General features: G+C 41.8%; 1 protein-coding gene across 1 annotated transcript in view; it reads left to right on the forward strand.

The window, feature by feature from the left end:
• PTDSS2 (phosphatidylserine synthase 2) overlaps positions 1–25089 on the forward strand; it is an 80405-nt gene that overhangs the window by 24915 nt on the left and 30401 nt on the right. The window contains exons 2-3 of the mRNA XM_018569362.1: positions 17005–17106; positions 24233–24315. Coding sequence (XP_018424864.1) covers positions 17005–17106; positions 24233–24315 — 185 coding nt within the window. The remainder of the gene's footprint in view (positions 1–17004; positions 17107–24232; positions 24316–25089) is intronic.

Genomic DNA, 25089 nt, shown 5'->3' on the forward strand with positions numbered 1-25089 from the left:
AATTAGATGAGGTAAAGTTTCCAGGCTTGGTGCACTTTCAAAATTAAAGGAAAATAATGGAAAGGAATGCGGCCGTATTTCTGTTCTGACAGATTCCCTTTTTGTGTAATTGAATATTTCTGTATCTTTTTATGCTACAAAAAACCTATCACTGTTGATGTATTTGTGCTTTGACACTTTCCAAGTCATCAGCCTAATTATGCAGCGTAAACGATGGTCCAGATTTTATTCCTGCAGACTTTTATGCTTATGAAACACTTGTCCTATGGGTTTTGTCTGATTAGTAATCCATTGCAACAGTGCACTGGGAAACACCCAGCTAAGACTTGGTAAAGCTGCAAGGTTATTGTGCGTATTAAATACTTTTAGGAAATGTGAATTGTCCTAAGGCCAGAGTTAGAGAGCTGTAGGGACAGGGTTATGTAATCACAGTAACTGGTATAAGTACGTTGATGAAAAGCTCACCTGCCAAGCATTCAAATACTCTAATATGCTGCTTCAAATCCTAAAATTAGGATTTATTCACTTGCAGATTACATTCAGTACACACCCTGGGCTCATTGTTTAAAGAAAATCCTTCATCAAAAAAACTTAAAGTGACATTAAACCCTCAGATTTTTTAACATGAACCAATACTGTAATGTGCGCCTTACTGTAATCCATGGTTGTTTCCCTTCTTTGCTGCTCTTCCTTTTAAATCCTCATGTCTTCTCATGCTTGGGGCGAACTTCCCTTTGCAGCTGAGTGCCTCTTCCTGTAGTGCTGGCTCAGGTTGCAAACGTACACACAGACACCATGTAGCCATTCCAGAGACAAGGCAGTCTGCTGCAAAACAGAAGTTCTCCCCAAGCATGAGAACAGATTTAAAAGGAAAAGCAGCAAAGAGAAGGGAAACTACCATGGATTACAGTAAGGCGCACATTACAGTATCGTTTTATGTAAAAAAATCTGAGGGTTTAATGTCACTTTAAGTGCAGTATGATATTCTCGTGTCTGCTCTTTGTATCTGGGTGCATTGTTGTTTCTGCTGTATTTACACGGTGTGGCCAGATTATTATGGCCACCCCATCAGTACTTAGTTGGGCCACAAGATGACTTCGTTGGGCCGCCTCGAGATGTTGAAAGGTGATGCGAGGAATCTGACACTGCACTGTTGCCCTTCTGTTGTCTTGTACCAGTCTTGCCACTCTCCGTTCTGCCCTAACATTGACTAGTCGCTGACGGCCACAATTCGCACGTTCAGACCCAGATTTTCAGATGACAGTCCAGTCTTTAAACACTTTAACATCAGCTGCTCTTGAAATTCTTTTCAAATTCTTTGTTTATTGAATATAACATTGCAGATATCAATGCATATCACCATGACAAAAAACAACAGTCCAATATTCATGGGTTCAATTAGACATTATTCGTACATTAGGATAAGAACATCCTCAACATAGTAACTTATGTCTTCTGTTACATATAATGTTATGTTCAGCTGGCAGTATATTATGATGGCTCTTGAACATTTAACGAATTCTGCTGTTTTGCTGATGCTCGCTCCATGGGTCCGAGCGCCAACAATCATCCCACGTTCAAAGGCTGTTAAATCGTGTTATTTACCCATATCTTCAGAAAACAATCAGTTCTACTGTCGTGGTAAACAACCTGCTTCCCTATTTATAATGGTCTGGCCCTCTAGCAACTTCAGCGTGAAATTATAGCTAATTTGCCTACAAACGTCAGTAGTCGGTCATAATAATCTGGCCACTCAGTGTATATGCACATTGACTTTGATTCAGCAGAAATTTTTGTGTGTAGACACATCTGTTTTCTATATGAATGCCCTTGTTTTTTTAGGTCCCATTCACACCACCACCAGACCAGATTGTTTCTGGACCTAAAATGCATCCCAATGTTTCCCTATGCTCTTCTTGGCCTCGGTTCACACCATCGCAGTCAGTTCCAGACCAGAAAAAACTGCGTGTCACATTGACAAATTCTGCTGCGGGAAAAATTCTTCTTGACTGACAGTCAGGGCTCTCTGCAGGGAGATGATCGAGAAGTGAGCGAGCGACGGTATTTGTTCGCTCACTTCCCGATCTATAGCGCCGACCTGTGACTGTTTCATTGTCACACGTCGGCTCGAACTATGAGGATGAGTGAAAATCACTCACCTCATAGTTCTCATTTTAAGTTTCTACAAAATTGATTCAAAGAGCCATTGGATTAAACCACTGAGTGCAGCAGGGAACCAAGAAATGGATACTTCAGAAAGTGAGGCAATGGTTTGTCTTCATTACAGCAGTGTGGGCAGTAAAATCTTACCTTTATTTTAGCTACAAAGCTGGTTTAGATGCATTTGTATAAGACTACTATGGAAGTAGAATTCTGAGTTTTAGCCAGCCTGTGATAGTTGAAAGAAATTGAAATCCCGCAGGTATAATATATTGCACTTTTAGTTTTTGGCTGGTTTTCATTTCATTTTATTTCTTAGACTATCTTTGTAGTATGTGTAGCTATTGCGTGGAATAGAATTATGTTCTAAGCCATAAATTTTACAACAACGTAATAAAATCTGCGCGAAGAGCGCTTATCAGATAACCAGCAATTTGCTGTGTATATAATGCTGGGCACGCACCTTACAACCATCGCAAGACATTTGTCTTGCGATGGTTGTAAGGTAATTAAAAAAAACGTACGATCTGTCTATCTTGGACAGGCAGATCGTACTTGCGATGATCGCAAGCCCGCCCAGCTGAGGGGCGGGCTTCCGATGACCGCAGTGCTAAACGGGCAGTGTGCTCTTGCACTGGCCTGTGCGGCTTTTATCTTGCGAACATGCCACAAACCAGCCGAAAATCGTACGATGTTCGGCTGGTTTTCGAACATGTTCCTAAGATAAAAGTCATGCGACCTTACAGTAGCAGAGGTCGCTTGCCTTCCACACACCTTGCGATAATCGTACGATCGCGGGATTTCCCGTGATTATCGTACGATCATCGCAAGGTGTGCGGGCACCTTTTAATATTGATTTTGTTTCATTACTCATCCAGAGGAAATAAACATTTTCTAATCTTTGTGATTTTCACTTTTTTTTTGGATACTGTTGGTTGGGGTACTTTTTTCATCAGCCAGAATAACATGACGTGTCTAACCTTACATTACTGCTCCTATACCCATTGTGCTTTATTCAGACCAGTACCTGCTATTTAGGGGCCTGCTTGAAAATGTAGAGTCAGCACTTCTGCTTCTTACACCTGACGACATACTGTATATGTGCATGTGGCCATAATATACAGCTGATTTAAGCTGTAGTTGTGTATAATGTAAATGCAATTATCGGACGAATATTTCTGTCCGATTGAACTACGGCGGCCCCCATCATGCACAGACCATCGAACAGTTCAATTAGCGGTTGTTGGCAAAATCGCCTGGCTGAATTTCGTTAATTGACGTAACGGATTTTCGTTTGCGCATGAGCAGAGTTAATGGTGCGATTTTTGGACGTACAAAAACTCCCCCAACCTAGCGAATTTCGTACGATTGAACACATTTTGTAGCCTGTGTAAAAGTTGTACGATTGTACAGTATTTGCGGTTGTACGCTGCCCTTCAACCTTGCAAATATCGTACGAAAATTCGATTCAAACGTAAATCGTCTGATATTCGTAAGGTGTATGGGCACCTTAACATGCATAATATTCCTATCTCACATTGTATACCACTTTATACATCGCAAAAATAGTCACCAACTGGATTTAGATGAGCAAACGGGTAAGGACCTTCCACTGGACAATTGGTCTAGGCTCAGCAATGTTCTGTGCCCCAAAAATGAGCTCAGCTACCTACCTGAATATACTGAATGATCAGGTTTTTCCATCAATGGATATTTTTTTATTGTTATTCCCTAAAAGCACATTGGGCATATTGCAACATGACAATGCCAGGATTCATGTGGTTTGAATTGTGAAAGAGGGGTTCAGGAAGCAGGAGGCATCATTATCACACATGGATTGACCACCACAGAGTCCAGACCTTTAACCCCATTGAGAGTCTTTGGGATGTGCTGGAGAAGACTTTGTGCAGTGGTCTGATTTTTCCCATCAGCACTACAAGATCTTGGTGAAAAATGAATACAACTTTGGATGGAAATAAATGTGACCTTGCATAAGCTTATCGAAATAATGCCATGGAGAATGTGTGCCGTAATCAACGCTAAAGGAAGTCCAACAAAATATTAGTCTGTGAACTTTTTTTCTTTGCCAGGCAGTGTATACTGCATCCAGTTGTCCATCCATCATTTCTGTGTTGCTTTTGGAGATTTTTTTCCCTTGCTTCCTGACTGGTGTAACTGTGATCACCAGGACAATAGATAAAGGGAAATCTTTCTAACAGAGCCCCAGATAGCAACCCCCAAAAAATCTTTCCCCACTGTATTCAGAATCTCCACACAATTAGAAGGTTTTGACGGTAGATACAATATAACAGACAGCTCTGCTTGGTATACTCTTTCCTATAAGTAATGTGAGGGTTCTTGGAAGACACTGAAAATGCCTGCCATGCACCCCCTTTTAACATCTGTGTGAACGTAGTCAGATGGAGCACTCCCACTCATCTGCTTTGCTATGCTCTCCAGTCCCCTCCCATGTCTGCAGCGCCTCTACTACCACCTAGTCCAGGGGCGGACAAATAAATATGGAATTCAGGAGCCAGTCTTTGCAGTCTAGACACCAGCAGGATTTTTTTGTAGAGCCAACTCCATTGACCGCAACTAAGGAACCTCGCATGTTGGGTGCCAGCTATAATTTTTAAGAAGCATTGGCTGCCTGACTCCTGGGATTTATCCAGCCTTGGCCTAGTCTATTCTTGTCAGGAAATCAATCTTCCCGGTCTTTTCCAGCTTGGGATGGTTTATTTTTTGCAATGTTGCATTTATTTTTGCATATCTTGCTTTGCCTGTGTCTGTTGGATAAAGTAAGAGTGGCCAGATTAATGCAGAATTCAGGAAACTGTCCTTCCAATCTGGAAGCCAGCAGTGTGTTTTTAGCTAGTGAGCATGTTCCTCTTAGAACAATAGAAACATTGGTTGCCAGCCACAATATATTAAGTACATTGCCCCCACTGGGATTCTCCTAATCAGAGAACATAGTTCTGTTTTCATTATGTATTACGACGTCAAAATTAGAGTTTTTGTTTCTTGTCCCCAAGTGTATCATTTATTTTCTAGTGTTGGGTGCATTCTTATTTGTGTCCTCCCCCTTTTTTTTTTCCCTCCAAGCTGTAATGTTTTGTTCCACATAATGCTGAGGTCATCACTGCATCTTTCACAATTGTCTGGCTGATGCAAGATGTAACTTTAAGGGCCCAGATAACAGAGGCTTTGCTGTTTTGCAGATATATTGCTGACATGTAATAGCTGTCACCCTACACTCAAGCTTTGGAGAATCGAATTGGGAACTCAGAAAATGCTTTATTGTTCTTGGAAGGACATTCATATTTAATATGAAGCGGCTCGTGTCTAATTATGCTTCCCTTTCACAAGAGGATTTTGTATGGAACATTCCATGCTGAGAGTAGAAGTTGCACACTGGAAATCGTTACACATAAATATTTTCTTTTTTCTTACACTTAATTTAGTAAAGTTTTAGGTTTGTTTGTTGTGGTTTTTTTTTTTTTTTTTTTTTACTTCACAAAGTGATATTTGCATCTGATATGGTTGGTATTTTGGAAACATTACTTGCTGCAATTGTTATTGCAACTGTTATTAACCAGTCTTTTATTGCATTGGTATTTTTTTTAATTTTTTTAAATAAAGACTTAAAAGAGAGCTATGGGATAACCTTTTTATCCCATAGTTCTCTTAAGGGTCACGGGAGGACATATACTAACCTCCTCCCGTGATCCAAAGCTCAGTATATTGCAGGCTATTGCCTGCGATATACTGAGCGCTGCAGCCGGGACGGATCCTGACAATACTATGGAGATCCACCCAGCTGGATGGTAGGCAGAGCATGCTGCCAATCTAGAGGCAGTCAGCTGTGCCTGCTCCCTCCCTGTCCGTTCCCCCAGTCAGCGCTGGAGGATCGGAGAGTGGGGAATCAACATCCATTGAAAAAAGTTGAGTTCAGGAGCGTTTCAAAAGATCCACCCAGTCTCCATACCTTACGGGAACTGGAGTTGATCCTCAGCCTGGGGTCCAGTGTGGTCAGCTGTACTGTGACGGAGCTCCATCCATATGTGCATTGCTTGTACAGCTCCCTTTGTGTGCCCTGTCGGTAGCCAGAATGTGAAATCACTCTGGTCCAGGCACCTCTACAGGACACGTGAGCGAGCTGTACCTATAGATGGAGCTCCCTCATGGCCATAGCCCCAGCCCATCCCACCTCAAGCTGACACTCTGCACCTGCCAGCATATTTTGAATGGCTGTTTGGCGTAAGAACTGATAGGGGGAAGCTGAGGATCTTCTCACCTAGAAAAGTGGAAGGCACGTGCCGACCCACTGAACATGGGGTCACGACCCACCAGTTGAGAACCAAAGCTTTAGAAGACATCCATAGACTGAACAAAGTTTTCAGAAGACAAGAACAGACATTGAGACTGCAAGAAATCACTGCTATTACTTCCCCTTTGACGAATCAATGCTCCCACATCTATGCTATCTTCAGCCCCCTTGCCGCATTTGATAGTTATCTCAGCAAGATCCATTATAAAACATCCGAGGGGTGGGGGGGAAATAAGACATGAAAAACACAGAAAAAGTGAGTGTGTTAAATCGGTATATAAACCAAGCCATTTAATTGCCAAAAAGGCTACACATCACGGTGACAAGCCAGTAGAGAAGTATAGACAGGGTACACTTTGAAGTGTGCTGGTCCTCCTATAACTATAGACCATGCCATTACTGGCCTATTTTAAAGTGTTGCCTGTGCTCTGGCTCATATACTGCTGGGTTGCTTTCTATTGCTTGGAAGTTGCTCTGCCTTTTTGTCCCAAAGTTGCCCTTATATGTCACATTGCATGCTAATACTAGTTTGGCCAGCGGAAGCTCAAAATTTAAGTTTATACATAAACTGGTTTTTAGCAATGAGGTCAAACTGAAGTGTAAAATATGACTAGGGCCTAGTATAACATGATATTGTACCTACGGCGACTTTATAATGAAGTTTCTGCTTATAACATGCTCATAATTCAGTATTTTTAGCCTAAACTAGTTCGACCCCTTCAGCATTTCTCCAAGCTGTTCTTGCCATACACAAGTACACTTTAATCTTCTTATCTCTTCACAAGGGAATTATAGGAATAGGAAGCTGTTTGGCACAAATTGTGGAAACCATTGCTGAGAAAGCAAAAAGCTTGAGGCTACAGACTTGGATGAGTGTTTAAAAAAAGGAAGAAAAGAAAACAGATTAAAGGATGCATGTCAGAACTTTGCAGGATCTGGATGATTATGTGCGTTCTGAATCCTAGCTCAAATCTTACACTGTAGCTAAAACTTTTCAAAACTGCAGGCCTTAGATGAAGCTTATGGTAGGTCATTACCACAACAATTCATTGGAACTAAAAAACAAAACAACTTGTTTTGAGTAGATGCTTGTGTGTTATATTGTCCACTTTTTATACCTTTTGGGAACGTGCTTGCAAAGGCCATTGAAGGGAAGTGAGTTGCTATTGAAATACAAACTCGGAATCCTGCCACGGCAATCTCCTTGACAAAGTCCCCAAGATAGGCGACTTCAGCAACTTATTTTACCCACATGTATTCACCCAAAGGTGAACTATCGGTTTATTGGCGAATCCACCTCACTGCTTTACTTGTCATAGAATTTCAGCCAAACTTGTGACTCGTGTATCTCTGGCACTTCACATAGCTAGTACGATCACACTACTTTCCACTTTCGTCTTCCAGAACAGCTTATGAGATAGCAGCTTAACCGGAAACGCGTCACCCCCAATTTCTCTTAAACAGACGGGCCATCATTTTTTGTGTGTTTCCTTCGTCAGAAGGAGGCACGTCAACGGAACGATGAGGGGAGGCTCCATCTATAGGAGGTTCTTTTGTGTTCATGCCCTCTGAAATGCATTGGATGTTGATGCGGAGGTTCATACCTCTTTTATGGCCTCCAGTTAAGTAGTCCTCTCTTTTGCAGGGGGTTCCCTGGCTCCCATTACCCGCTTGAGTGCCTGGGGAGGGCTAGTACCGGGGATGCTGTCGCTCCCTTGGCTGGGTCCTACCTGCGGGGATCTACCAGAGCTTTGCCGCAGGACAGGGCTCCGGTAGTTCTCTCCATGGCCGGACCGGGTGACCGTTTAGGTCATTTCCGGTGAGGGGGACATCATTTCCAGGCGCTGAGGCCTTGCTTTCCAGGATGAAATTGAATCCACATCCTCACGGAATCCATGTGCAATGAGCAGGTTGGATGTAGAGTGGTGACACAAATCTGCAGAGCTGAACCAGAAATTAAAGTTGTCACCTGTCTGGTTATGCATTGTGATAGGGGTGTTGCGTACAAAACTGGCTAAATAAAAACTATAGGCAAAAAAGTGGAGGAAAGGGTTTATGGAGAGATATATCAAACCATGCGTAAAACTATATCAAATTTATCGTACATAAAATTAATTACAGTAAAAACATTGGTCATTTACAGCTGATAAAACTCATAGATAACATTATTACATACATGGATGCAATATCCCAATTTTTGCCCAACATGGTTCATCCCTTCTCGTTAAATAGCCCAACATACATAAATTAATTTGTTAAATTCTAAAACATATAAGCCATGATTTGTTCCAATTGATCAATTCATTGGTGTGTTCTTTAAACTGTATTTCAGATAATTCATCCCAACATGATTAATTCCTATGCGTTTCCCACTTAAGCTTCTTCAGGGGATCAGACTAATCTATCAAATGGAAATTTAGATTATTTGCATTGTATATGATCACATTTGGGCATGCCCATCTTGATGTAATGCCTATAGTAAGTGGGGGAACACATTACTGGGATTGATCCCGTATGCGGATAGCCCCACACTGAGCGGGCATCTGGTACTCACCTGCATAGAGTACCTGGAGGTGGATCGATGTAGTGAGGACAGGAATGGGGTGGGTGGCTAGGTTTAGCCCTGCCACCACATACCGTCCATCATCTCTACCGGGGCCTTAAGGGGAGGAATGTCCTGGGCAATGTAAGAGACAAAATATCCCCATTCGGGACAGTGATCTAATAGAGCAGGGGTGCCCACAAGGTCGATCGCGATCTACCAGTCGATCGCGTAGCGATCACTGGTAGATCGCCATGTCCTCTCCTCCCGCCGCTTCTCTGGATCCCCGCTGCTCTCCCCAGAACGTCGGCCACACGAGCACCACGGGAGGAAAGGACGCCGGGACATGTAGGGCGCACCTGAATGTAAGCCGGCCGACGCCCTGCGTTCAGGTGCGGGAGGGGGTGTGGAGCTGTATTGAAGTCAATGGCATCGCCCGCACTCAGAACGCAGGCACATTAGTGCCTGCATTCCGGTCCAGTGCGATCTGCAAAAATAGTGCTTGCAGCATTTTTGCGGATCGCACTGGACTGGAACACAGGCACTAATGCCGGCGATCGCACAGTGGGCGAGGGGCCTGCCTGCGGAGCCTGGCTGCGGTGCCATTTACTTCAATGCACCGCCACGCCCCCTCCCGCCCCTGAATGCAGGTGTTTTTTCGTTGGTAGATCTCAATGAGCTCGTCATTTGAAAAGTAGATCTCCAGACGAAAAATAGTGGGCGCCCCTGTAATAGAGGAACATATAGCAAAAATCAGCTAGTGTTACTGATATTGCTTCCTAATTCATAAACCTAGTGCGTGACGGTGTGCAAATTACAACATACATGTCTTTATATATGGCATGACCACTATTGGCCACCCCTATCCATGATCTCTAAAATGTGCCATCTTATAAGGATGGATATGTGTTATGTAAACAGTAGGCTGGACTGGTCACGAATTAGGGGACAGTGTCACCGTGCAAATGCAGTATATCTTGCCCAACATTTTTCATTTTTGGAGGGGGATGGTGGTGTTGGGAACGGTGACACTCTCCCCTATTTCATGACCATTGCAGCTGGCATTAATTGTAGAGGTGAACAGGGGCTGTTGTGCACCCTTGCATCAAGCTAAGTCTAAAGATGCTGATACTTTCCACCATGCACCAACCCTTTGTTGTGAAAGATGCTCTGGTTTCTGTGACCAGTGTAACACTCAGCATAGAAGTCACTTTCTCCCTTGTCTAGTGTTCTTGATTATTACCTTCTGCAATTTCTTGTATATAAATATTTAACATTCATCTGTGCGAATTTCAGATACAGGCTGTTTGCTAGGTGATTATCTTTGCTGGTTTGTGGTTACACCTGCCTGCTCCAGGTTACCATCACCTTCCTTCCACTTTATCACTTTCAGCTGACTTCCACAAGCTTCTAGTTCAGTAGTTAGTAGACTGCTGTCACACAGCTTGGCTTTGTGTTTGCTTTCAGGTGTTCCAGCCTAAAACCAGTCAAACCACATCTGCAGTATGTTATTTTTGTTGCTCAATTCAGGTTTCAAGGTCACCTGGCACAATGCATGGCAATAGTTTGAAGGACGCCTTGTAGCACAGAACATAATCAGAGGCTGACTCATAAAAACTGAAGCCATGAGCACGTGGCTAAAGCAACCAGTGAGGTTCCAGCAGTCATTTTTCAGGAAATGTAAAACAAAGCAGTTGTGTGAACAACAGCTTCTTGGTGCAAAAAAATGAGGGACAGCTTGGTGAGAATTGAGGTTTTGTTAGTGCCGCATAATATATAATGGGATCTGTTGGTTTGCAGTGCGCAGGAGATACAGCAAGACGTTTAAAAAAAAAAAAAAAAAAAAATTGTTTAGGCTTTTTTACATTTTTTTTTTTTTTTTGTTTCGCGCCAAAGGTATGTCCACTAATGGTTGCTTGCTGTAGGTACCACACTTTATGGAAGCATATAGAAAACATGACGTATGTCTGATCTGCTCTTAGGGCTTGTTCACACCGAAATGGCGTGCGTTCCAGAGCGGTAGCACCGCGTGGCAAAACTTTTCCAGCGTTCAACTGCCAAGCCCTGCTTTTTTTTTAACGTTTCACAGCGATCACATTGCGTTCCAACAGCTACCGCTCTGGAACGCACACGCTTTCGGTGTGAACAAGGCCTTACAGATATTTGTGTTTTTTTAAGAAGCAGGTTACAAAACAAAGCAAATGAGTGCTGTAGTCCTTTATATTTTTGTTCACCAATTAATGTAGGCTTATGTCATCAGATGTAGTCAACGTTTTGGCCTATGCTCCACATTAAGAGGGTCTTTACTAAACTATGCATAATCAAATAGATCACTACATAGACATTCATATTTTATACTGGGAGGTCTAAATTGAATACTGTCTGCATTGCTCCATAGCCAGAAATTAGAATTGACAGTAGGAGGGTAAAAGTCTGTATTGCCCTACAGCAGCCAATCAGATTCAGACAGTTGTATTTTGAGAACCACCGATTTAAAAAAGAGTTTTTACAGACTAGCTATGGATGCTGATCCTAGATCCTTTCTCAATCAGAATTCTGGGGCACCCTAGGGTTCCCCCAGAGGTTGCTATGGGTTCCTTGAGGAATAAAGCTGGCCATACACCTTACAATTATCTGCAGATTTTCTGTGGTCAGATGGAAAAGGTGCAACAGATTCCTCCATCAATGCTAAACTGTGTGGATGGAGTAATCTCCACCTGGGCCAATTTGTTGCACTTTTTCCATCTGACCACAGAAAATCTGCAGATAATTGTAAGGTGTATGGGCACCTTAAGAAATTTCTTTAGCAGGGCTGCGGAAATTAACGATTTAATTACTCAATTAATCGTTAATTTTTTTAATCGATCAAAATTCATTTGATCAGTACTCACCTCTCCGCCAGCTTCCGGGAGTCCCGTCAGAGATCCGGTGACGTCACGGATTCCTCCCATCTTTCCTTCTTTAGCCGACGGAGGAACTTGGGCCCAGGCCCGGCGCTACCATATAGACAGTGAGAGAGCTGCACTCGCAGCCCTTCCTCTCAGCTGTCACAGGAGTTCTAGCACAGTGCTGTGCTAGAACTCCTGTATTGGAGATAACAGGTTCAATAAAGAGAACCTGTCGCCTCCAAATGCTATCACACAAGGGCTTGTTAGCTAGCTCCTGTGTGATGGCAATAAAGTTAAGTGAAAAAAATTAAAAATTAAATTAAAAAAAATACAAATTGATTTAATTCTAAAATAAGTAAAAAAATAATAATGAAAATGAGAAAAAGTAAAAAAGTAAGATTAAAAAATAATTAGAAAAAAATTCTAACAAATAAAGTGAAAGAGAATCAGATAAATAAAAATTTTAAAAAGTAAAGAAATAAATTAAAACTTGCCTACTATAAAGTGACTGACAGTATACTGGATAAGTTTTATAAGTAAACTAACTCTACGTTTTTCTTACAGTTTAGAAAAAAAACAACTTACGTCCGTGCTAAAAGTAGTTGGATCTGTATGTGCATTATAATCGATGGGGAAAAAAATTTGATTAATCTTAATCAGTACCAGCCCTATTCTTTAGTCATCTATAAGTGTGCATTCTTCCCAATGACCTCCAGTGTAGAGGGGGGGTCGGGGCTTCTCCCGATGACCACCAATGTAAGATGGACTTCCTCTCACTGACCATCGATGTAATGGGAGCATTTACTGGCCACAGATGTAAGGGGATGCTTCACTGACCACCGATGTAAGGGAATACTACAATCTTAACTACTTGCATTTCTTTTCTGCCCTTCGTTATTTTCTTTTTTTTTTTATTCTGTTACTGAAAACAATTGTCCTTTTTGAGTAGGTGTCAAATTTATTTCATATTATTTAACTTGCTGTTTATGCTAATGTACTGTGAGCTGTAAATATAGTAATTATTTCCAGGATTCCCTGAGACCTGAAGGTTATTTCCAAGGGTTCCTTCATGTTTAAAAGTAAGGATTGAGAATGGCTGTTCTAGAATTTAGCATGCATTCCTTGCAAGTAAGCATTCAAAAACCATGAGTCCCTTTCCTTGAACCCTGTTTAATCAAGGTTTTCTTTTCTCCCACCCCCCCCCTCCGTATTATTGTTTAATCCCTTTATGCTGCCATTACTAGGAACAGAAAGTGGAAAATATAAAAATTATAGGTAAGCCTCTTAAATCCGTATAAAATTAGATGTATGCTACTTTAGTTGCCAGAAGCTAAGTAAAAGCTGCGTCAATTGACGTCCTGTAGTAGAAAGCTTAGTGCTTTTGGTGTGTGTGTGTGGGAGTCACTTTTATGGGTAGTACATTTCTGTTCTTTTGAGATGAGTTTAATTGGGGGAATCCTCTTATTTCTGTCTTCATAAAACATAGTTCTAAAGTTCTTTTTGTTGTGGCAATTTTTTGCATTCTCAAGAGCTTGCACATTTAGTCATTTTATGAGGGTGTGTGCTGAGAATCTATTTAACTTGTAATTTTAATCTTCTTTGCATAAACAAAGACTGGCTCTCTTATGAGTGCTATGCGGCATCTCTTCTAGCTTTCAGAAGGTTGCAGGATAAAGGCTTTAAGCTGGCTATACACTATGCGAATTTCGGCCAGTTCTTGATGAACTTCCCTCGATCAGCAGATTGAAGGAGCCGATTGGAAAATCTTCAATCAGAGGCGGCAGCCCATGAGTTGCGGGCTCTGTTGGGTATTCTGACAGCAGCTGGTGGACACCATCAGCATACAGCGAAGGCAGCGGGAGATTCCTCAGTCCATGTTCATAGCATTGTTGGAGGAAACTGTTATATTTTCTTTGTAATATTTTCTTTGTTCAACCTGCGGGCTAAACAGTGTACGGGCAGCTTTATCCCAGGAGTAATCAAACGATGTGGAATTTAGGAGCCAGTCTGTTCTCTCCAGGAGCCAGCCAATTTGATTTTTAGGATCCAGATCTATTGACAACTAAAGAAAACTTAAAAACTTAGGTGCCAGCTGTAATTTGTTAGCTGCAGAATGTAAATAAACAATGGTAGCTGAACCCGCCCAAACTCTGTAAGTATGCATCTGTGCAAGGGGAGGGTAGGATTGATTAGGTTAGCTTAAATGGGCCAAAGTGATAAGTGCACTTATTCTTTAAATCTTAAGTTAAATAAAAACTATTTGTTGTGGATACAGCACCAGGAATAACTTACCTCTAATGATGTGCATTCCATGTCCTGCTGCTCAGTGTAGAAATTTACCCTGCACTGACACCAGATGCTCCCTACAGTGGCGATATTCCAGCAATGGGGAGTTGGGATCAGAGGCTGTCACCATGAAGCGTCGGCGTTGCTTGCTCTTCTTTTTTGTTTCCCATCTACAGAACTTGTAGTATTCTTTTCCAGAATGCACTCTTTGATTGGAGGAAGGGTGGATGAATGACAGCGTTCACCTCCTCCAATCACAGAGGGCATTGCATTCTGGAAAAGAATACTACAAGTTCTGGGAATAGGTGGGTGAGGAGGAAGTGAGTGCCAGGAGAAACCGATGCTGCACAGTGGCAGCCACTGATCTTATCCCTCGCAGTGCCAGAAGATCACTGCTGTGGGATGGGTATCTACAGTAAGCAGGACATGGAACACACTTCATTAGAGGTAAGTTATATCCCTGGTGCTGCATCCTACAGGGGATGAATTTTGATCGCCCCTGTGTTTGTTGTAAAGTAGTCACTGCTCCAAGCTCGCTCCCATTATGGACTACAATCTCAATATAAATTGTTAAACTAAAAATGAGATTGTAGTCCATCACAGGAGCGAGCTTGGAGCAGTGACTACTTTACAACACACACAGGGACCATGGGGAACAAAAGTAGCCCCCCTCCAGAAGGAAGGACAGTGTCGGCACTAATTCAGAGAAGATTTGAGGACCTTCAGCCAAGTGATGCACAAATAAGTTACATGATTGTCAATAGTTAGGGTACTTCAATGCATTTTTAAGATTTCACTCCTGAGTTAATTTTTATTTTAACATGAATAATTGGGGTTTGTATGTATTTTTGTCGTTGGTTCACATTTGACAGAAATTGTACTTGTGGAATAGACTTTAACATACCTGTGTTAAGTACAAATTATTGTGACTTAAGGTAATTAATTAGATTTCATTTTATTCTAGTCTGAAAGATTAATGCTTATTATTTTGGGATATTGAATTATTGCTCATTGCTTTTATCTTAAATCAAACCTGTTACTCATCTGGACAATTCAGACTGATTATATAAGGAATAGGTACATAAGCAGAAGATCTCTTTTATTGAAAGCTACATATCAGTAGACTGCGGTATATGGAGAACGTTATATGCAATTCTAACTGCTTACACTCCTGGATCTGGTGGTTCTTTTAATTGGTGGTTTGCACTGCATGTTACATCCCGCCTATTTTTTTTCCAGTCTGAGTTGCCATTTGTTTTACAGGTTTATTTCTAAAAAAATTATTTAAGACTGATATTTTGATGAATTTCATTTCAGTAGATTTGTTTGTTTTTTTGCCTATTGCTGAGAAATTATTTCACCCAGTACTAGTACTTCCATGTGTAGCAGACTTGGATGGATATGCAGATCTGATCCAACCTACTAATTTTATTTTATTTTTTAAATCAAGGTTCATACATAAATTATTGTATTATCTGAACCTACAAATAATGCTTGTTTATATCTGGGTGGTGTAGTTTCTCCTAACTGCTGTCTTTAGCCTATGACTTGGAGGAAATTGTGGCAGTCGTCCAAAGAATATCTATCATGGCCAGTCACTGTTTCCCCCAAGATTGGTTTGTAGGGGGTGGTGTGATGGTGTCTAGGTGAAGTCTCTAGGTGACCACATATATAAGAATCGTCTGTCTGAAGTCATCAGAATTTGGCAGGAAAAAAAAAATGTTAATTCTTTTAACACAATAAAATTAGCGTGTAGGCATACACAAAATGCTGCTAATGTGCAACAGTCTGCCATGTGGCTTGATTCAAATATCTGATTTGAACTAGGCAATTTAAAAGCCTTAACCTCATGTACCTCATGGGTAGAGCCTTGACTGAGGGATAATGCACCTCAAGGCTATGGCCTTGGCTGAGGGATCATGCACCTCTTTGGTGAGGCCTTGACGTGAGGGATAATGCACCTCATTAGTGGAGCCTTGAAATGAGGTATAATGTACCTCATGGGTATAGCCTTGACTGAGGGATAATGCACCTCATGGGTATAGCCTTGACTGAGGGATAATGCACCTCATGGGTAGAGCTTTGACTAAGGCATTATGCACCTAATTAGTGGAGGCTTGACATGAGGGATAATGTACCTCCCAAGGGTATAGCCTTGACTGAGGGATAATGCACCTCATTGGTGAAGCCTTGACTAAGGCATAATGCACCTCATTGGTGGAGCCTTGACGTGAGGGATAATGTACCTCCCAAGGGTATAGCCTTGACTGAGGGATAATGCACCTCATTGGTGAAGCCTTGACTAAGGCATAATGCACCTCATTGGTGGAGCCTTGACGTGAGGGATAATGTACCTCAAGGGTATAGCCATGACTGAGGGATGTTGTAGTATGCGAACAGACCGCACTATCCACAGAATTCCAATACTTCAGCATTTATTGAAATTCACAGCAAATCCAGTGTAACTGTGAATAAAAGTGTATAAAGCAGCAAATACCAGCACTGCAAACTCCCAACCAGCTACAACCTCATGTTTCACCTGTAGGCTTATTCATAGCATGGTTATAGCCTTGGCTGAGTGATCATGCACCTCATTGGTGGAGCCTCGACTAAGCTTTACATATATAAAATTACCTCTTTGTATGTTTTCTCCAAACAATACCACTGAAATGTTACATATGACATAGAGTACTATCTCTGAAAACAGTTTGACAGCCTTGGGCAGTTAATGCAAACTAATGATTGATCTGTGTATCACATTTTTATAATACCGCCACTGTTTGTTCTTGTGTCATTTATAGGAGAGCTCACACTTTAACAGTGCTTTTTATCCTGACGTGCTCCTTGGTATACGTCACATTACTTGAAGAGACTCCCCAAGACACAGCCTACAATACAAAAAGGTATCCAATTTCTTTACCATTCTCTTCTACAAAGGACCACCAATCCTCCAGATACAAGATGTTTTAATTTTATACAGCGATGAATACCAATTGTAAAGAATAATGCACCTTTAAAGAAGAGCTGTACTATGGAAGATGTGCCCAGAAATAGCAATTAAAGGGATTAGCCATCAGTATTGCCTGTTGTCTTTTTGCAGCTGGTCTTTTCTCCATTGCTGACTTACCGTTTGATGTTTCTCACTGTGCCTCTTTGTGAAGGTGGACCTTTTGGTAGAGGAGGAGAGCTTTGTTTAATGTCAGAGATGCCCACCTGATGACTGGTGAAGTAATATTCAAAAAGCATCCGGAGAGGTGCAGGAATCACAGATCCACAGAATTAGGCAGAAGCGCTATACCATATTAATTCCTATAGGTGAGCCATATTCCAGCCGTCCACTGGAATATGGCTCACCTATAGGAATGAATAGGCCAAACCAATCCTGCGCTGTGCTCTTCCCTCTCTGGCGCTTCCATCTTCCTCCCGGTCCTCTTCTGGATTTTGATTCTTCTGCCATAGAAAGCTGGCCAATCAGCAATTATTCTTTTTTTTTTACCTTCCACTTTAACAGAGCAGCACCAACTCCCCTTTGCCTGAACATAGGCATGCTGTTCTTGAGGAATTGCAAGGTGCTTTCAAACCAGTTGGCGAATTCAGGCTTTACTGTATATAGCAGTTTTATTTACATGTTCTGCAAATCCTTTTTGTGAAAACAGACTAGTTATAGTCTTCAGTCATGCACATAACCAGTCTTTGGCACGCCAAGTATAGATGGTTCCAACTCTCTTGGCGGTAAAAGTTCCATTGTCTCTGGGAGCTAGGAGAAAGGCGTCTCAAGGTATTAACCGTTGTAGCATATTATGATTTAGCATAGAGCTCAGGGATTATCTTTTGTGTAACCTGTCATGGTAATTAAGCCATGACTTTGTATCCTGCTTCACCTTCAGTGAGGCTAGAAAAAAAACAAAAACCTTTATGTACACAGGAAGTTTACTCTACATTTGCATTGTTTACAGCATGCATGCTTTCTCTTACTGTAGTTGCCTTTACTAAGAATTTATAGTAACCTTCCTAGAAGTGAATGGACTTAAATCTGTAATTTCTGCACAACAAAGCCAGGTACTAATGTTTTTTTTATTGTTCTTTGAAGCAATCCTGGCCAACTTTATTTTACTTGGTTTATACATTTCAAGTTTTGTTTGTTTTTACACACACACACACACACACACCATTTTTACAAATATATATTTTACAGTGTACACGACATTAGAATCACAGGAAATTATAGTATAACTTTGGTCTCCATTTTTCTCATTGAAATTCTGACTCATTCAGCATGTAGAAGTATTGTAGCTTGAGCTATTGAGTTCTGTAAAGAGGCCTATTTCTGCCGAGTAGACGAGGATTGTCTAAAAAAAAAAAAAAAATAGTCCAGAGGATTGCCCGCTGACTGAAAATTAAAATACATAATACTTCAATATTGACAAAGTGTATGCAAAACCACTTTTTTAAAGTTTTTTCCGATTGGGAAGATTTCCCTTCACTTCCTGTCCTACAGGTCCAACAGGAAGTACTTTCAGATCTCTCCAAAGCCAGGGGAAGGCAATTACTTGATAGTTCTCACACTCCCCTCCTGTTCCAGTGCCAATGCTTACATTGTAGTTTTCCATCACCTTCTGTATAGGAGACGATGGTCACTAGGACAAATGGGGAAGGTGAATCTCCCCAACCGGTACACATACATCAATAGATCCTGACGGGGGTTCTAACACCTCATTAGTCTATACAAAACGAAACAATTTTGGCTTTACATATACTTAATAAAAAATGTAGACATTCTATATTCTATAAAATATTTTCCTCAAAACGTGCAGTTTCACTTTAAAGCCCAAATGAACCCTCTTAAAGGAGAATTGTGACCTAAGGGCAAATAAAAGTACTTATTGCCTTTTCCTCTAATAGCATTCTTCTTCTTTTCCAAAGTCGCAGCACATCCCAGATAAATTAATCACATCACAGAAAACAGTCACCTGCAGCCATGCTCCAAGCTCCTTTCCTCTTAGGGGGCGTTAACAAGGAATGCAGCCCCGCCCTCAGCTTTTTTTTTTTCTATCTGCCGTGGCCGCGCTTTCTCTAGTCAAGCACACTGTGTACGGCTGGAGGGCGCACGCTGACATGTAGGAGGCAGAGTCTGAACTGTGAGAAGCAGCAAGCTGACTCAGCCTCCCTTCTCTTTGCCTCTCTCTTCACCGATCTTCCCCTGCTCTGTCTCAGTAATCAGATGCTTGCAGCAGATGTATGAAAACCTGTTCCCCGTAAATCTTAGTTCCCCCTGACCAGCTATTACCAAGCTCCGGTTTTCTATGAGAAAGAGACGAATGTCTCCTCTCACATTGTGTGCTCTGATCGTTCATAGAACACCGGAGCTTGCAAAGAGGGGCGGGGCAATGTAAATATTGAGCAGCTGTTAGGAAGGGGTGGGGTTATGGTAATAGCTGAACGGTCAGGGGAAACTAAGATTTACGGGGAACAGGTTTCCATACAACTGCTGCACATTTTCAAGACAGAGAGAGGAAGGAGGGGCGAAGGCACTGAGGAGAAACTGTCTTCCATGCACGCGCTGTCATTTGCTGGCACAGACAACGGGGACGTGGAGGTAGGAAGAGAGCTGCTGCGCATGCCCGTGTATTCGTGGACGTGCAGCAGTTCTCAAGGAACGCCGCCAGTCACAGTGAGAACGATCAGTTGGGAGGATCCTGACAGGATCTCTCCCCACTGCGGCACTTAGCCCCGCCCACCATCTTAAAGTAACGATTGTATGTTTAGGGTGCATTTTGGATTATAGGAGTAAATTGCAAAATGTATTCCTATAGCCCATGGAATCCAAAAGTAAAGAAAAGCTTGGACCCCATAGTTCTCCTTTTAATGTATTATTGCATTGCAGTCAGATACTACAAAAGTGTCTTTTGCTTTTACTGTATATGCAGCCTGTGCAGCAGCAGGGGGTTTAAAAGAAAACCCTATACTAGCAGCACTAAGAGTCGGACTGCAGTGTTCACACACAAGCAGCGGCCCAGCTCTCCTGCGGACAACAATGCCTACTGAACACTGCTCTAATCAACATTGTTCTTTCTCCCGAAGCAGTGCTGTTGATTAGACCAGTGTATAGGGGAGTCCGATAGCTGACCTGCTGCTTGTGTGTAAGAGCAGCATTCATACTTTCTTTCATGTTGCTTGAACAGTGTTTTTATCCCTTGCTGCAGATCAGATTTATTACTGTATATGCAGCCTGGATGCATTACATTTAATAAACAGACGCGTCAACTGGCCATTTAAATTCCCTGCAAGCTCCTGCATTGGTTTCTGAAAGTTTTTTTGTTTTTTTTTCCACTTCAGTGTCTTCTCAACTAGCTTCCATCTTGGCAAAGATATATCCAGATATAGGAATCATTAATAAACAGATCAGTTTTTAACTGCACACGTGACATTTTGCATTCCTAATTCATGATAAGTTGAGTCCTGAGATTTCCTGTTTGTTCCTTGTTTTATGAGAGCGTGAGGAAGTTTACAAGTGGCTGTCCTCTTATCAGCCCTTCCTGTCCTGCTGCACTTAGTTCTTGTCTTCAAACTTCCTTTAAACTCCATAATGAAGGATTTTCTGTTATGGCAGCAAGTTGGTCAAATATGTTTTGGGGAAAGTTAATCTATGCCACTTCTACATAAAAAAATAAAAAGTCTTGTAGGTCAAAATGGATATTGCAAAAACAAACTGGGGAAAAAAAGTGGATGATCATAGCGAAAAACCGCTTGCCGACATTTTTGTAATCTCTAAACAGCCATTGGTCTACACTGCAATATTTGCTTAGGCCTGGCTCACATCTGAGCGTTTATATATGTGCGTGGAAATGCGCAAAACACAAAAAGCAATACATTCTTATGGGGCTCATTCAGACCTGTGCGTTCATACGCGTGCACAAAAACACGTAACATGGCAAAAAGTGCATGCACTATTTTCTGGGCAGTTTCTGCATGTTCTGACTGGGGTTGTAAAACAAATGACAAACGCACTCATCAATTTGTTACCAGCTTTACAGCAAGGTGCACATGGAAGGGCTTTATACAGTAAAAGCATAAAAGCTTGTCTCACCGCTAAGGTTAAAAACAGAGGTTTAGATACACGTTGTGACGGACCCCCGTACTCAGGATGAGTATGTCCGCCGCTGTCTTCTTCCTTGCTGAGGAGATATTGGAACCTGAAGATCCTTAGCTCCCAGTTTCCCCAGTCACTAGCCAAGGCTTGAGTGTAGGTGAAACAAACTCTGCTTTATTGAGCAACTGCACAAACTTTTATACAGCAAGTGATGAAATCAGAATATAATCCCATCACATCCACCCTCCCCTCCCAGACAATCGGTCTGCTCAACACCACAGGTGTCCACCTGCTAACGAGCTCCAGACAGCCATAGCAAAGCCTGGCCAGAATGTCATTGTTCTGAGCTCCCTCAGAGAACAATGGGAGATAACGAGGGATGGTGCTGATGGTCTTTCCATAACCAGGTCACACAGCATAACGCACTCAAACACAACTCGACACCAATACACATTTAACTTATAAACTGATCACCATGTCGTCACACACGTCTTCTGCAGAAAATGGGAAAGGCACCTCCTATATAGTGCGGTCCTAACTCTAAACTATGAGAGTCTTCATCTTGGAGCACATGTGGCAAAAGATCAAATTGGGTGCAGGTTTGTCAGGAGGAAGCCCAACCTCCCATAAAGGCACAGGAGCGCACAAGGGACCCGGCACATCACAACGGCAGCTGAGACCCCCCATGCGTCACTGCACCAAATCAGTCAAGCAAAACAAATGGCAAACGCACTCATCAATTTGTTGCCAGCTTTACAGCAAGGTCACATGGAAGGGCCTAATACAGTAAAAGCAAAAAGTTGTAGCCGCAGTTGTAGACTGGGGTTGTAGTCGCAAATGCGCGTCTAATAATTGTGCAGTTTTCTCTGCGTGTACAACCGCGTGCAAAAGGAGCTGTATTCCAAATGCTCAGGTGTAACTGGTACCTTACACTTGCCTATTGTGTAAGCTTATCTTCTGGAGACATTCATAGTGTTGATAGTTCAACATGGATGTAACAAAAACGTTTAAGGATGCTACATTGTGTGTCCTTGGTTACTTTTGGAACATAGGAATCGATCCTTCCCTTGACATCGAACAGTTCACACTTGAAACCTCACATCCTAAAAATGGGTGTGCATGCACTGAGCAAGGAGCATGTAGAAAATGGCACTGGAGCTTGAAATAAGTTGTGCAACATTTTTAGAAAAAAGTCTCAAATATTGCAATAAAAAATATCGAGCTGGACTTTTAATTCCGGGGTGTGTGTGTCGCATTCATTGCCTTAGTTATTCTCTTGTGTGTGTATATATAGATTCTTGCAAAGAAAATTGTGCACAGGGGAGAATTTGCAGGATTTACTTACCACAATGTGAGAAATGTGAATTATTGTGTCTGTTGACAGTACATTGTCATCTGTAGATTGATTTATTTTCCTGTCCTGCCAAGATGACAAACTCTTGAGGTGGAATTGTGCTTTAAATATTTGGGTAAAAATGCAACAGTACAAGCTATTTCAGAATCCTCTATGACCTAGAGAGCACGACGCTTTACTCACTTTTCTTGTATTGTTAATGTTTGTCAGCTAGGAGTCTCATGAATGCACAAGCTTGGCGAGTAGACGCAAAGGTCACAATGTATTTTCCAGCACAAAGAAACAAGTTCCATTACTCACTTGTATTTCTAGGTTGTCTGCATCCATAACGAACAGTATTTACTTGTTTTTAAAAATGTTGAAAACAAAATTTTGCCTCATCAGGCAATTTAAAAAAAAAAACACAGGGACCATGGGGAACAAAAGTAGCCGCCCTCCAGAAGGAAGGACAGTATCTGCACCAATTCAGAGATGATTTGAGGATCTACAGCCGATTGATCCACAAATAAGATACGTTTTTGTTAATGGTTAAGCTGCTTGAATGCATTTATAAAATGTAACCCCTGAGTTTAGTGTCACTTTAAAATATTGGTAGATTCTGTAGAGTTGAACCACTTGACAATTTCTTCTCTCTTGTGGACCATATTGATGAGATGTCTGTACTTGAGTTCCCTGGGTCTGCACCCCTACTGTGGCCATAAATGCGATTCACTCTCCTTGTTGGATTTTCTTATTTTATATAACAGAGGATGCAGAAAGAAGTGCTGGAACCCATAAAGGTGGGAAGGGAAAACCAGGGTAGGGGGTTCCTAAATGGAGGACTGCGGTCTGGATCTGGACCAAGCAGCGGTTCTATCCGGACCACGATTGCAGACTAGATTATGGCTGGCTGACATTGGATGCGCCATCCTAGGAGGCCGGCACATCCACAGCCAGCTATAACCCACTGCAGATCCCCATTCCTCCTCAGTTATTGGCTGTTAGGATCACAGCGTTACTAGCAACCAGTGGCGCCAGCTTTGTTCTCCGCCAGCATTAAGGGAGGACGGAAGAGTATCTGCAGCCTGAAGTCTGCCCTGCCTACCGGCTGCCTTCATCCTTACCTCCTGGCTCCTCCCATCCCCTCGAGTTCAGCTGGAGACTATTGTTACTGGACAGGTAAGAGCAGCCGGAGGTTTAGAATTGGGTCTCATTTCTGGGGACTTGCAGAGCTGTGAAAGAAATGAAGGTGAGGAGATGTCCTGTCTAAGCTGCATGTATACCTTCAGCAGGTTCTGCCTGTGTCTTCTCTTCTGTCCATCTCTCCACCAGGTCCTCCATAACAAATTAATGTAACAGCAGCATTTTAAAGAGGCACTCTAGGAACAACCAGTGTAAGGGGGCACTCTGATGGGGACAATTACTTTAACTGCCACCATCAGAGTGCCGATGAAAAGGAATCAGTTGAGGGTTTGTTGCTTTTGAAATATCTAAGACAAATAGAAAGGCAAAGACCAACTTGGCCACCAGAACCAGGCTACACTTTTGATTAGAGTTGATTTTTAATGAATCATGTTTTAAGTTCGGTTTTTAATTTTTTTTGTAGAGGAATAGTGGCCAGCATACTGGTGTTTCTATGCTTTGGTGTCACACAAGCAAAAGATGGACCATTTTCAAGACCACATCCAGGTATTTCCTTTTTGTATTATTTTTGTATTATGTATTAAATAATTTAGCACTTACAAAGTTCTGCTGCTTAAGTAATGGGCTGGACAATTTCCAAGAACCTATGTCGCATTAAAAGTGGTTGCTGGCTCCCATGTTAGATTGTTTCCTGCTTTGTATTTTAACTTGTTCAACCCTTCTTTACCACAATATTATAATCACATCAGAATACACTAAATGAAAGATCTTTCAGAGGATCATTGACAAAATATTTGTTTGGGGCCCTTCTACCCTTCCAGGATGATAGTATTAACGTACATACATTTATTTTGAAGGAGTGCTTAAAGTCGTCCTTTTTTTTTTTCCAATGTTTAACGGAAACCCCAGGAAAAAGGCCTGGACAAGATCGCTGCTTGTTTCATACAACTAATCTGATCAGATCACTTGTATAAAAATGAGCGGCGGCTCCCCACTGTACATTTAGCTCTGGTTGTCCGAAGCAGGGCTAAATGTACAGAAGATATATATTTGGATGACTTGTGTTATTAAGATGTGCAATTATATTGTAAAAATGTTGTATCTGCTAAGTACTGCCCAAATTGTGGTCAGCTTAAGAGTCTTAAGGAAAAATGAAATTATTCGAGTACTAGCATTAACAGCATCTCTAGCATGTTGTGTTTGTTGATGATGCAATTTTATGTTCTTGCTATGTGCACAACTCCATCTAGTGGCTGAAAGGGGGATTTCCATGTATAGGGAATCAAGGGATGCCATATTTTATTTATATATATATATATC

This window comes from Nanorana parkeri, unplaced genomic scaffold (assembly GCF_000935625.1).
Source record: "Nanorana parkeri isolate BGI_ZX_2015 unplaced genomic scaffold, ASM93562v1 scaffold1325, whole genome shotgun sequence".
Taxonomy (NCBI): domain Eukaryota; kingdom Metazoa; phylum Chordata; class Amphibia; order Anura; family Dicroglossidae; genus Nanorana; species Nanorana parkeri.